The sequence below is a fragment of the Varroa jacobsoni genome, unplaced genomic scaffold (genome assembly GCF_002532875.2).
Source record: "Varroa jacobsoni isolate VJ856 unplaced genomic scaffold, vjacob_1.0 scaffold_330, whole genome shotgun sequence".
Taxonomy (NCBI): domain Eukaryota; kingdom Metazoa; phylum Arthropoda; class Arachnida; order Mesostigmata; family Varroidae; genus Varroa; species Varroa jacobsoni.
In genome coordinates, this window is record NW_019213232.1 from 5,375 (window position 1) to 18,501 (window position 13,127).

At 39.7% G+C, this 13,127-nt stretch overlaps 2 protein-coding genes across 5 annotated transcripts; one reads left to right on the forward strand and one right to left on the reverse strand.

Moving 5' to 3' along the window:
• The first annotated feature begins 678 nt into the window (after nt 1–678).
• LOC111259420 (uncharacterized) lies at nt 679–5,762 on the forward strand. Of its 2 annotated transcripts, XM_022831420.2 has the most exons (6): nt 737–1,028; nt 1,319–1,647; nt 2,085–2,657; nt 3,033–3,458; nt 4,161–4,368; nt 5,338–5,762. In XM_022831420.2, exons 1-6 carry the CDS (start codon nt 823–825, stop codon nt 5,615–5,617), a joined length of 2,022 nt encoding a protein of 673 aa, XP_022687155.1. In that variant the 5' UTR covers nt 737–822; the 3' UTR covers nt 5,618–5,762. The 2 variants fall into 2 exon arrangements, with proteins under 2 accessions (XP_022687156.1, XP_022687155.1); XM_022831421.2 differs by lacking the exon at nt 4,161–4,368 and having other exon boundaries at nt 679–1,028; nt 5,338–5,573.
• A 453-nt stretch (nt 5,763–6,215) lies between these two features.
• LOC111259421 (secernin-2) lies at nt 6,216–13,008 on the reverse strand. Of its 3 annotated transcripts, none has more exons than XM_022831422.2 (8): nt 12,901–13,008; nt 11,456–11,614; nt 11,027–11,258; nt 10,782–10,927; nt 10,259–10,517; nt 9,119–9,210; nt 8,303–8,527; nt 6,216–7,795 (listed from the first exon to the last, which is right to left on the reverse strand). In XM_022831422.2, exons 2-8 carry the CDS (start codon nt 11,570–11,572, stop codon nt 7,700–7,702), a joined length of 1,167 nt encoding a protein of 388 aa, XP_022687157.1. In that variant the 5' UTR covers nt 11,573–11,614; nt 12,901–13,008; the 3' UTR covers nt 6,216–7,699. The 3 variants fall into 3 exon arrangements, with proteins under 3 accessions (XP_022687157.1, XP_022687159.1, XP_086824012.1); XM_022831424.2 differs by lacking the exon at nt 9,119–9,210 and adding an exon at nt 9,599–9,687; XM_086967886.1 differs by having other exon boundaries at nt 11,456–11,562; nt 12,901–12,998.
• Between the last annotated feature and the right edge of the window lie 119 nt (nt 13,009–13,127).

The following is a 13,127-nucleotide window of genomic DNA, read 5'->3' on the forward strand; positions in this document are numbered from 1 at the left end:
ATTAAAAATGTCTTCAAAAAGTTCGGTTACATAATCTGCGAAGTTTTTTCGTGCTCAGCATTTTCTTCTATAATCGAATCATTTTTGTAACCCTTAATTGCATATTTGTATAAATTGTAAGATGCATAACGTTAATAATTATGTAGTACCGTAAGTTATGTAGTTATTACAGGACAACTTCCGTATAGTGATTGCTACTACCACAACTACTAAGTACGCAAACTACATGTAGCGGTTCGATACAGCGAACTTCCATCGCGCATTTGATCGTGCAACATGCAATAATACTCAGTAGGTCTTGTAAAATATACATACTTAGATCGTACGTAATTGCGTGCTGAACCGTACAGTTGAACCGACAATGCGTGTTAAAATTGTGTTTCTTTAAAACTGATTATTGGTTTTGTGCTGCACTTTGTTATAACTAATGTTCTTAGACTTATTTGTTATTGAGGCATTAGCTTATAGTGATTTATGAAGAGAAACATTTTGTTCGCCTAGCGTGGAGTTGAGTCAATGTCGATGGGGCTTGACTTTTATTTGAAGGCGCCGCGTCACCTGGTAACCTGGTTCTAGCTGATTCAAATTGAAATCCAAAAAAATATCTGCGGGCGGTCGCGCGACTTCTTTCCGCCGCTCACTTATTCATATCGTTTTTACCTCCGTGCATTGCCAATGAGCACGTTGGTGCGTTCACTCACCTATCATGACACTTAAGCGAGCACAAGCGAATCCACCTTTTCTATCACACCGCATTAGAAAGCGCAGACGCACTATAAATTGCTAAGGCGTTTCGTATGCCAACGATTCTTAACCGTGGCGATGGCGGTAACAGTCATACCATCATCACTGCTCGTTGTAATTGTGACTATGGCAATTCTGAGTCAGTTTTCAACGCCTGGCAATGCTTTCGTGAAAAAGCTTCTTGAAACGAAACTCTTAGCATCCATGATGAAGGAGCTGAACAATCAGCCGTTCTACGACAAATATTCCGTGTCCTACTCAGTGCCACCCTTAAAGCTTCTTCCGTGAGTGACGTTTTGGCGGCCTTTAGTTGTTATCGAGAAGAACCGGATTCATACATTGGATATGCATATGCTATAGAGTCGTTGGTTGTGGTGAACAAATAGTGCTTCGAATGCGAACAAATGTGCTAGAACAAATAGAGGTCTATTTAGCCCCAATGGTAATCCCTATAAGTCACAGATTTCGGCGCTCTAAACGTAACACCGCTAACTTCGACTTACCAAAAGTAGTTAGATAGTAAAGACTGTGCATTGTCTAAGTAATACAGTTGATTTCCATTGTGTTTGATTAGAATGAATACGGATACTGTGGAGACGACCATGCCAATACCATTGATAACGCGAATGAAAATGATGAAATCACCAATGGACATGTATCAACTTGAGCACATCGCCCCTTACTACAAGGCAGCGTATTCGTATTTCGATCATCCCGCCCACCAGAACCATCATCATCCAGATCATGAGGAACCAAGGATCACTAGACATCCCGATCATTCCGTTCAGCATCACCCCCATATTGAAGATCATCATTTTGATCATGATCATGATGATGATGATGATGATGATGATAATGAGCATGATCATCAATACCATCACGATCATCTTGCCCACTTTTCTGGTGAGTTAAATCAAACATCCACTGATTAAGGTGAATCTACAATTATAATTCCTTTGGCGTTATCCGAATTTGATAACTTAAATAGCATATTAGGGAAGGTAATCAAACATGTATAAATCATCTATGAATATCTATAAGAACAAAGGGTATCGAAGTAAACTCAAATATGGCACTACAGTCGGTTCGTCATAAGGCTCTAACGAACTATTGGTAGTAATATGACTACGACGAAAGATGGTTGGCATCAAAAAATACCTAAACACTTCATAGTTTTGCAGTGATGCGAGCATGGCTGATTAGATATCGGTTTTGGGGTCCATTTACTATGTTCCTAGATGAAGTCTACCCAACCGACAGATCTCAGTACGTTTTTGGCCTTCGATAACAAATGTAGAATTTGAGCTTCTAATTTTTGTTTATTTTCTTAACACTTTTAGATCACGAAATGTACAAGCAATCGTCGATGAATAATATGCGAAACAACCTATACAGTCAGGCAACAGCAGTCATGAAGACAGGGGCACTGAAGGCCAGGCCGTGGCCCGTTCCTTCGCGGGGACTTAGGAAGACCAATCTGGATTTCAATGAGAATTTCTCGTTAGGTGAAATAGAACCGACGAATAGTGGATTTGCAATGAACGCTATGAATGGCGAGATGGGAAACTTTGGGCCATCTGTGGACGTCCCCGGTACAATCGAAGGGAGCATGGACATTTCTAGAGGTGGAATAAAAAATTTAAACACCGCTGTGGAAAAAATTAAGCAGCTCAATAAAAATGATGACGTAAGTGAGATTAGCGAGGAGCAGATGAAACGTCCTATTACACAAAATATGGAAAAAGATTTTGAAAATGACGAAAGTAAAAAGAAGAATAAGAACGAGTCTTTGGCAGAAATGAAGCCCGAGAATATAGACCAACTTAATATTATGAAACCTTTGGATATGATCGCGGTATCCAGGAATCTCACGAGATTGCCAGCAAAAACTATGAACAAGACGCAGAACCATGGTAAGGGTCGTAATTATCATTCTGTATTTGGTGCGCAGCCTTTAGCTGAAATCAAATGCTATAAGGACACTTTCTTTACGTTGTAGTCTCTATAACTTCTTATTTAGGTTTACGCGATTGACACATTCGTTTCACCTAGCAGTTGTATATAGATCAGAAATCTGTGCCTTTATGTGTGAACTAAAAGGCCCTCAGTTTGATGGACAATGTGTACTAATCAAGACAGCTCAAAATTGTGGGCTTATTTATAAAGCCCTGAATAATAATGTTCCCAAGCTAGCCTTTTGTGGTGATGATATATATACTTAAGTGTATTGGAAGAATGTTAAAGTGAGAGTTCGCGCGTTTTCAGTAGAATAATTTGACTTTTTATAGGGAAGATGGAATCGATTTTGTACTCCGAGCTAACCCAAAACCAAGGCAATCGAGGCAGTGTGTATTTATCGGGTGTCCCTCCGAAGATGATACTGCCGAGATACCATACTCCAATGTCACCCGTCCAGTTTACGATGAGGTTGCCATCCTCACAAAATGGGGCGAATGAAGTTGGCCAGAGTCTAGTTGGACGAATGCGAAATGCCATGGGCAACTTTGGGTTGGGCGGTACACGACGGGGTAACTGGAACCAATTAACTGCTAACATAGCTAAATTCCATGATATTAATCAGGGTACTATGGGTCAGAGGTTAACTTCTGCCGCTCAAAAAATTATGCTCAAACCTCTGATGATACCTAACAGCCCACCTGCTATGATGGATATGTACAACAGCATGCCCCCATTCAACCTTGGAATGCATCCCGGTAAGTAATACATTCTACTTGTATAGATTACTTAACATGTAATTTTTATTTGAATTGTGTCATTTATGTACCTTAAGCTGGCGTTCAAACTAAAGAAAGACGACTTCCTGTTCATATTCTCTAACTCACCTGGATCAGCGGTCCGCTATCCTTTCAGTTCTTTTCAATGAGTTATGGCTCCAATAGATGTTCAACTATGAAATAACACCAGAAAACCTAGCCTTTAATATTAATAATAGCTCTAATGTCTTTCTTAAAGGGGCTATACGAATACATGTAAAATGCATGTAAAAAAAAAGTTGACATTCAACGTTCCAACAGGAGCCATACAGCTTGTGCAACAGTTTTCCCAGTATTTCTGTTGAAGTACTGGGAAAACCTAGTACGGTTTACGTACAGCTCGATGTAATATTGAAAGTATCATAGTTTCGACGATGCACGGTAAAGCATGTAAATTTTTAAGCGATAGCTCAGTCAGCCTAAAAACTGTCTTTGATCGGGATGCCGAACTAAAATAATAGCCACTTGTGCTAGCAAATGAAACATTTTTGAGATATCGTTCGACCCTATGCTGAAGCTTATTGCCGTCTTATCGCTAAACCATTATATGCATTTTATGGTGCGGGGGCGCATTTATAGGAACAAGTATTTAGAGGTTTCTGTGCGCACTCAACTGATTATGCTATTGGCTTTCATTATTAGCAATGGAAGGTATGCTTCTCGATGGTGCAGTTGCGTATCTCAAGCAACCGTCACAACCGCGCCCCAAGGAAGGCCTTCCAGCTTACTTAGGCTCAATCCAACAGAGCCCAACACAAATTCGCAACAAACCCCATCATTCTGAAAGCATGGCTTCCCAGCACCAGCAGTTACGTAGGCAAATGGAGAAGATAATGGACGAGTTCACTAGGTACGAAATATTTGTCCTCTCTACCCACAGTCGGCACAATCAATATCATTCATAGGCAGTTCTCTATAAGTTAGCTGTGATTAACATTATGTTTGCAATTTCTTACTTATTTCGAGTTAAGTTACCTCGTTTCGCATATATTTAGTAAATCGATTTGTTTATTGAATAACCAAATTAAAAACATTACATTTTATCATTGATCTTCATTCGTGCTATACGTTTCGCTGCATAGAGCGATAGCATAATTAGGCAGCAACGACAGATATATAGTAGAATTACTAACTAGTAGTCCTTAGGGCTTAAAGTCACGGATCCTAATATCTTTGTCTTACGTTTTAGTCTTATATTTGTCCGGCAGTGAAGGTTTTTTAAAAACTTTCCAAAAAGTTGTCCATAGGATAGTCATAGTGACCTCAACCGTAGATTATGCATTGCATTTCAATTCGCGTCGCTAAAAACTATCAGTTTTTACCGCGCGTTTACCACATTTTGCTTTTTCTTCGGATGGTGTTTTCGGCCCAAAACGTCATTTTTCAGTCGAGGTCGACCAGTTGGTTCCAATAAAAACTTTTCATACATAACACACTTTGTTAACTCTCATACACTATTCTTTGGAAAAATCTTTCAAAAACACTTCTTCAAAAGCTAGCCCACACATTTTATATACCCTTTTTTTTTTTTTTTGATAGATGTATGAAAAACATTTTGCAGAAAAAACAGCCAGAAAAGCCAAGATAAACAATGGATTGTCGTGTCAGGCAAAACCAGACACATCTGAAGCGAATCTAGGATCTTAGACTTTGGGCTCGGGACCACCTCACGACCTTTATGTTATGTTCGTACATCAGTTAATTAAAAATCAGTCAACAAAACTTGCCACGTGCTTCTGTGTACAATTTAGGTTATACATCAACACCGTTCCTTCGACAAAGGTTTAGCAGGTTTTTGGGGGTACCGTGTTCATTTCAGGAGACCAGCCCATTTTCGGCAGAGTCCTCATGTGGCTAGTCAGCTTCAGCCTGAGTTATCTAATTTCCATGCCTCTTCGGGTTCCCACACTCGGGTAACGACTGAATCGGTGCCTTCAAATCTGAAGCGGCTGCAGAAGAACAAACAGGAAAACGCCGAAAACCAAGTTGCTGAACAGACGTCAGCTTTGACGCTTAAGAAGCAGGAACGAGACAGTGTTTCCGAAGCCAAGGAACCAATGAATTCTACGATTGCTGTAGGAATCACTGACACTTTTTAGTTAGCTGTTGATTTGACGCGTATGATCGAGTAAGTATTCGTTGTGACAAGTTTTACATGTTCTCTTGTAAATACACATAACATTTACTCTGTATTGAAAATAAATATTTCTGTGAAGAAATAAATCAATCTACTGTTGTGTTAAATGATGAAAATCTTCATTTATCGATGTCGGGATTAAATAATTACTCACTAGTATAAGTATCGCTCGTTGATAACTTCCAAATGTAAAATTCCTTTTCCCTTCCATGTGAAACCAATGTGATATTATAGTAAAATTTGCATATCACCTCTTTACAGAAACAAATTTATAGTTTTATTTATTTTAGTTTAATTAAGATACACTCAAAATCTACCCGAAAAATAGATTTGATGTTCGACTTGATGTACACTGTACGGATATGCCCGAGTAATAAGCTGACGCTCTCAGTGATAAGATAATTGAGCATGGTCGATTGTAGATGGACTGCGAACAACATACAATTGCTTGTTTGGCTGAGTTTTTAAATACGTATTCAAGTCAGAAACTAAAGGCAAATTTGGTAAAAAGTAAAATACCTATTTGGTCGATTTTGTGCTCAATGAGAACGCGCGGAGGCTATCTGGCCAGCATGATCAGATCCATTTTTTATTTCAATTTTAAACAATCACGGAATGTGAAATCACACAAAATAGTATATATTTCCCAAAGAGTTAACTAATATAGTCTGCACGCAAACCTATCCAGATAAAGACGAAATGATGAAGCCGAAGATCAGCAAATGAAGAAGACATGGCGAACACGTTCGTCATCGCCGCGGCAATTACCAATAAACGTAAATATGTCATTTTTCTAATACCACAATAGATAACCCAGTACCCAGAGAAAATGCTTAGTCATATATATATATATATATATATATAGATACTCAGAACATATATATTCTGAGTAAAGGTTGCCCGGCACGCGCTACCTTGTAAAGCTTCATTTAGTGCAAGTCGTTCATCGCAGTTCAACATATTATTAATAAAATTATATTATTTGATTTGATGCCACCATAAGCACCACTTAGCCCATGTTGAATGTTTACGAATCTTGCCGCTTCGACATGATTAACATAAAATTATTCTAATACTGTTGATATTGAAGAGTGAAACAAATTACTCGCATACATAGAAGATGTAATTATGAAGAAGAGGCAATGATAAAGAGGCACTTTACGCCCGTGCTTTCCGCGCTCCTCAACTCCCAATGCCAGTAATAACAGTAATAATGCTAAAGGCTGGCATATTTGCACCCTTTCGTCGTTGTAATAAAGCATTCGCTATATCTGTGTCTTAGTTTTTTAAGATTGCCCAAATAGTGCACAATGCCGAAAACTGTTGCAGATTTACTACGTAGGTCGTAACTCAATGTAGGCTTCAAGTGTAAACCTAAACGGCGGAGAGACATCGGATTGCTTAAGGTAGATTTACACCACCGGAGGTCTAAACATGCAAATATGACAAATACATTGCCCTTTTGTTAAACCTGGCTCTATTACCATGTGTCATAATTGCTTCGTTTAGATCTTACTGGATTTCGCACGATTAACGGGAGAAGACTTGGAAGGCAATAGGGTCTATAATATTGTCCGGGCAATTGTCTATGAATTTGGGTTTCGCCAAAGAATACAGGCAATTGTTGAGAACGGGCTGGCCGTACCCTATCACCCAAACTGCCCAAAGTGAATAAGGCATTCTGTCGCATTTTGTTTCCGCTAAGTTGTTTCAACCCGCCTGTCTACCGTCGATAATATAAATGCTACTTAAATTTAGTTTTACCAAACGCTACCTAACCATATTCAATATCTGTGGCGTCGTATGTTATCGGCAAAAAATAGCTAGCATTTCTATTGAGCATTGCACCACCTATATATTTAAACCTAAGTATATTTAAATTTATGTTATAGTCCTTTTATTTTCGTCGACTGCTTCTAAAGTGGTTGTTCTCGACAGACACTATTAGTTGTAGTTATCAGTTGAAAAGAAATTGTCCTTGATTGTTTATATTAGCCCAGAGTGGGGACCACTCATATGCGCGTCAAGTCTTCATAGTAGAGCCCTATTTGTAAAACTTGTACTCGGTCTCACAAGCGTCTTTAAAAAGTTCTCGAAGCTCTTCGGGCTTGGCTCCACAATCAAGGATCTGATCGATCTCCTGCAAATGCCATATCGACTGTCATGAATATAGTGACGGTTCCTGTGGTTATTTTAGCGAACGCATTTAAAGATGATCGAGTTTTCGACGAACAGCACTAATTAGCAGCGAAAAAAAAAAAACTGAATATGGTCTGAATTACTCTGAATTGTCCTCCACTATTCTAAAAAATATTGGTCTAAAATCTAAAAAATCTATTATTTATAATGTATGATTCAACCAAAAAACCAACCTTTACATTTGTTCCAGTGAAGGTAATAATAAGAACATAATGTTGAGAAAATCTAGCTAAAGCGTTTGAGAAAAAAATATATTGTCGATAAAAATAAAAGCGAGAAACGCTGTATTTTAGCCGATAGACAGATATGACCGTGGTTATAATGGCCATGTCATGCTTACTCATTTGAACATCACATAGTTTACTCTCGTTCACAGAAGTGTTGACTGCCATTAATTAATCATCTCGCTCTTCTGTAATAATATCATTGACCTACTCTGTATACTAACCGCAATACATCGCTGTTCAAGATCTCGAAGGAGCGTCTGAAGCTCGTTCGTGTGCTTAGCCTTCTGATGGAATTTGTACAGAGTCGTAGAGTCCCCATCAGCGATAATGTGTTTTGAGTTAAGTACGCCTTCAGTGAAGATAAACGGTTTGAATACCGATTGCGAGGGGTCAGCAGTACCCGTAAACCAATGGCAACTGTGACCAGATCCGCTGAGGACGGATACCTGTAAAACAATCATGAGGTTAGATCTATATATAGAGATTTCGGACGCGTAGAAAGCCTCAACGTGTCGAGCAACATTCGGTGTATGATCCGCAGAAATTGATATTTGCGAACGCTACCATGATCATTAAAGGTAGACCTAGAGAACAACCTGAAACTGTGCTTGTCATAATATGTATGCCTTGACTACACCGTTCAATTTCACTATTCCATGTTCAGGTATCCAAAAAAAAGGTGCCGCAAATTAAACAGCCCTCTTTATTTAGACGAGGATCCAACACCAAAAATAACCAATCCCTGTAGAAACCATTATAACAATTGGTTATCTCCACGGGAACGTAGACGCTGGCCACTCCGACGCATCAGTTCCAGTCTAAAACAAGAAGTCTTATAAGGTGCGATACTGCTCATATCTGAGTAACTAAAACATTGAAGTTTGGCAGCTGCCAAGAAATGTTTCCCTTGAATCAAATATGTTCAACAAAACATCGATACATTGAAACGCTGAAACACAAATAAACTGATAATTCTTGTTTTTTTTTTATTAGATGAATCCATTGGCTTTTCGACATTCGCTGGTGCTTTAGCATACCTGAGACGACTGAACGGTAGTCTGCTGATCGGTCTTCTGGTCTTGACTGATTTCCCGAAGGATGGCCACCATTTGGCTCACGTCAAAATTACCTACATATAAGATGTTATTATTCAAGAATCGATGGGGTTTCTACCCCAATTTTCGGCAGCCGAACTCGAAAATGACAAATGTTATTCAAACTACCTAAAGAGGATGTTTGAGAGAACAGAAAGATCCAAGACAATGCCACTTGTCACCGCGATGCTACAATACACCCACTTAAAGCTCTGCACCTTATGATTGTTTCACCTCATTAATAACAGCGCCATGCAGGATGCTCTAGAGGTGAGGCACGCGTTCCAATTTAAATCCTTACGGTAACAGAGAAGATAACTCAATATAACATATCTTAATATAGCTGAAGCAAAACGTAAAGCTTAGAAATGGCGTAAGTATATAAAACATGCAAAATAACAGAAGATGGTTAAGTGTGCGAACCTGAGCGGACTCCGTAACGTGTGACCGGCCCCGGGGCATGCACACGGCAGGTGAGCGTAAAATCGACATCATCTTCGTGTGGTCAAAATCTGCAATATTATGCAGTCATTTGACATGTGCTCATATTTCTCTATGGATCTAAAAAATAAAACATAAACGCTACCACGCCGCCATATACATATACACATATATACACTGCTTTTTGTCATATGCAAAAAACACATCATACTACCTCATAACTGTGCGCAATAAAGGTTTAAAAACGCGGACAATATAAACGATTTCTCTAAGCATTATAATCAGCCTATAGAAGGGCAACTAATGAAAATCCTATATGCCTACATCCAGGCAACATTGAATTACACAAACATGCCGATAGAACCTAAGAAGGTATTCCATTGTGTAAGCCCATTCCATTACACGTTTGCAGCAAACTCTTTGAGGCGTGCTTGAAGATTGCTTATGAATGGAGTAGATGCCAAAACGATTTCAGTCAGATGTGTTCATTGTAGATAACAAAAATCGAAAGTGTCCCCAGACCGATCCCTTCGTTCTCGTATACGAAGACCCACGTGACCAGTGCGACTAGAACGATTATGACGTGAATACGTGCATCTCGCCATCATTCACGAATACGGCCTACAAAGTAGGAATAGTTACCTCCTTCGCTAGCGTGGGTTTCTAGCAATTTTTTGCCAGCTTCATATCGTGAACAGACGTCTCCATCCGAAAAGACTTTGCTAAAGTCAAATTCTCCATTTCCATCCCAGAACCCTGCTGTTTGAGCCTTCTCCTTGAGGCCCTCCGAACTAAGGTCAAACGAGGTTCCGATGGTCAAGGAGTTTGAAATGTTGCGGAAGCCAGAGGATATTTTTTCAGCCGCCCAGAAGACGTCAGCCGTTTCTAGAACGTACGCCTCCTGATAAGTCAAGCATTATATAATACGGTTTAAGCCAAATTCTACATTAGTATCATTGGTTCAAGCTTTGAGCATCTGTTTTGAATGCTGTTCGATTCGAACGAATACAGTTCTGCTATGCTCATTGGTATTCCCTGGCGGGAATATTGATCTATATTTAATTTGCTGAGTAAACATTGGTGTTATAATACATAATTCATCTTCTCCAGCTCATTCATGTATCCGGAGCAGTATACAACCGCTGTCGGTACCAAGCTAACGAACCTTATTATCGGCTATTAGGAAACTGTTATGGTAGAATAAATCCTTGCTCTGATTGCACGGACCGCCTTGTCCGTATTTCTCCAATAAAGAGGTGATGACGTCCACCGCTTCCTTCGCGCTTTTGCTGCGCTCGAGACCCAGGCGGACTAAAACGAGAACAATCAAGAAAATGATAAGAGAACTCTGCAATAACTGCAACACTCGACTCATCGCAAAACCTTATTTTGATAAACAACAAAACATACCGAGGTCCATCCCAAGAAGCTTTTTTGTTTTCATGCCTTCTGGGTTTGTCTTGGTCCAGACAGCCTCGTTACCAATAACAACGCCATGCTCATTGGCTCCCATTTCAGCCCCCCACATCCAGATCGGACGCGAAACCACTACGCCATACGTGTTCTCGGCTTGATCCACTTCAATAAATGTGCATTTCAGCGTCGAGCCAATAGGATGAGTCGCCGCAGGGAAATATTGAATCTGCATCGTTGGAAAACCAAGAGAATGATTTAATTTAACAATTATTAGATTTAATTAAAAAACGCAAATTAGTGATAGCAAAAAAATACACACATATATTGTGAATGATCACTCGGCATCTTGGTTAATCTAAGAACCATAAGCAGAAATCGTATTTCAATATAATTAATAATTAACGAATTCACAAATACACAAACCTCTTGAACTTCACCACTAGGTCGATCCGAGTTTTTTCCGAAGACGACACGATTTTTTGCGGCGGCAGGTGCCAGTACAACAAAGGTATCACATGAGGTCAGTTGTCCTGATGCCATTTCGATGTTGACGTACAATATAGTGTATTTAATAAAATGATTCTGTAACAAAGTGTTTGATTCTGTTGAGTGGTATTTATTTACGCGTTTTTCTTGTACTATAGGAAACTTCCATTAAACTCCGAGTATAATTGTAAACAATTGCCGACAATTTATCTATAGTGGCTTCCTTTAACCGCGATGGTTGCATTATGAAACAGCATAATGTTCGCTGATGACCCGTTCATCCGCCAGTGTCATACCTATGATACCCATAGTTTATATCTTCTCACCTTAGTCGCTGCATGCAGCTTGCCAGCGATATCTTTTCTGATGATTATGTACATATAATACATTGGAAAGTACCAGTCAAAATTAAAGCTTGCTTGTTAATGATGATTCGGCCCAACTCGTTCTATTATTTTGAGATGTTTTTTAAAAAAAAAAGATTCACAAACTAGATCATATAGGAAAATTACAGTGTCATACAAAGCATGCTTTTTTTCAGTTACTTTATCTATTGCAAGACGCGTTGCATCATCCTTCAGGTGTAGTCTATTCTGCAATCTTCAGAGTGCGTTGAAGGCAGATATGACTAATACTAATACCACTACTAGAGCTGCGGCCACTGTTGCCATCAATACTTTACATGATTGAAAACTTAATTGTTTAATGGCTCGAAGCTTTGCATAAGTTAGCCATAGCGCTCAGTGTACTTATCAATAGCCAACCTAAAAGCATCACTTGCTTTTGTCAGGGGTTGTCGGAGCATGAAACCGTTCACAGATGGCCCAGTCCAGCAGTTACGTGTTATGATAATATGGATACGTATTCTTGGAAAACGTTTGTCTCGCTGCTCTAAATAATAGCATTCATAATTATCATATTGTGTACGCTAGTTGCAACTTCACACTTCCTGTCGTAGTTATGGTGAAAGTTTCTATTAACTTTTTCACTTCATTTTCAGTCCCCCAACATCATCGTCACCATCGGCTAGTGCTTACAGCTGTCGGCTATGGGCACTCAGCAGGGGGTAACACGCTATCAAGTATTTGTCCCGAAACTCATCAAACAACCTAACCATGGGCTGTGCCCACCTTCAACATCGTTTCAGACGGCCATATCGTCGCTGCCATCCGGCGCCATTATTTTTCAACTGCCCCACCCGGTGAGCCAACTGTCTCCCATCAGACCAACTAAAACTGTAAACACGGTCTCGAGGCTGAACGAATGAAATATGTAAAACGGTAACACCGGAATGCTTCGAACCTGTTAGTCGGATGTAAAATATATAACCGCTAATTAGTATAAAGTTGGTGGCAACTTGCGAGACGACAATAGTTACTTACATTGTTGTTATTGTAAACTACGCGTCCGTAGGAGGCTACACTCGACTGTCTGTCTCCGCAAGCTTTCTGCTGCTCACTCGTTGCGTCGAGCGGTTCAGCTTCTGCCCCAGCAAAGTACTCGCATTGATAGACAAACAGACGACGGAGCGTCAGCCAATCGGGTGTTGCCTTCTCTCTGTCGAAGTGTAGATAAACGTCTTCCTTCTCTTTGTCTCCTCTCCGTGCGT

What these genes read in the sequence shown, in the direction of transcription:
- LOC111259421 (XM_022831422.2), bottom strand. Translation starts at nt 11,572, where the DNA reads ATGGCATCAGGACAACTGACCTCATGTGATACCTTTGTTGTACTGGCA. An exon ending in CTAGTGGTGAAGTTCAAGAG is followed by an intron (nt 11,259 to 11,455) that starts GTTTGTGTATTT and finishes CCAACGATGCAG; the next exon opens with ATTCAATATTTCCCTGCGGC. An exon ending in TTGAACAGCGATGTATTGCG is followed by an intron (nt 7,796 to 8,302) that starts GTTAGTATACAG and finishes TGGCATTTGCAG; the next exon opens with GAGATCGATCAGATCCTTGA.
- LOC111259420 (XM_022831420.2), top strand. Translation starts at nt 823, where the DNA reads ATGGCGGTAACAGTCATACCATCATCACTGCTCGTTGTAATTGTGACT. An exon ending in CCACCCTTAAAGCTTCTTCC is followed by an intron (nt 1,029 to 1,318) that starts GTGAGTGACGTT and finishes GTGTTTGATTAG; the next exon opens with AATGAATACGGATACTGTGG. An exon ending in TCATCTTGCCCACTTTTCTG is followed by an intron (nt 1,648 to 2,084) that starts GTGAGTTAAATC and finishes TAACACTTTTAG; the next exon opens with ATCACGAAATGTACAAGCAA.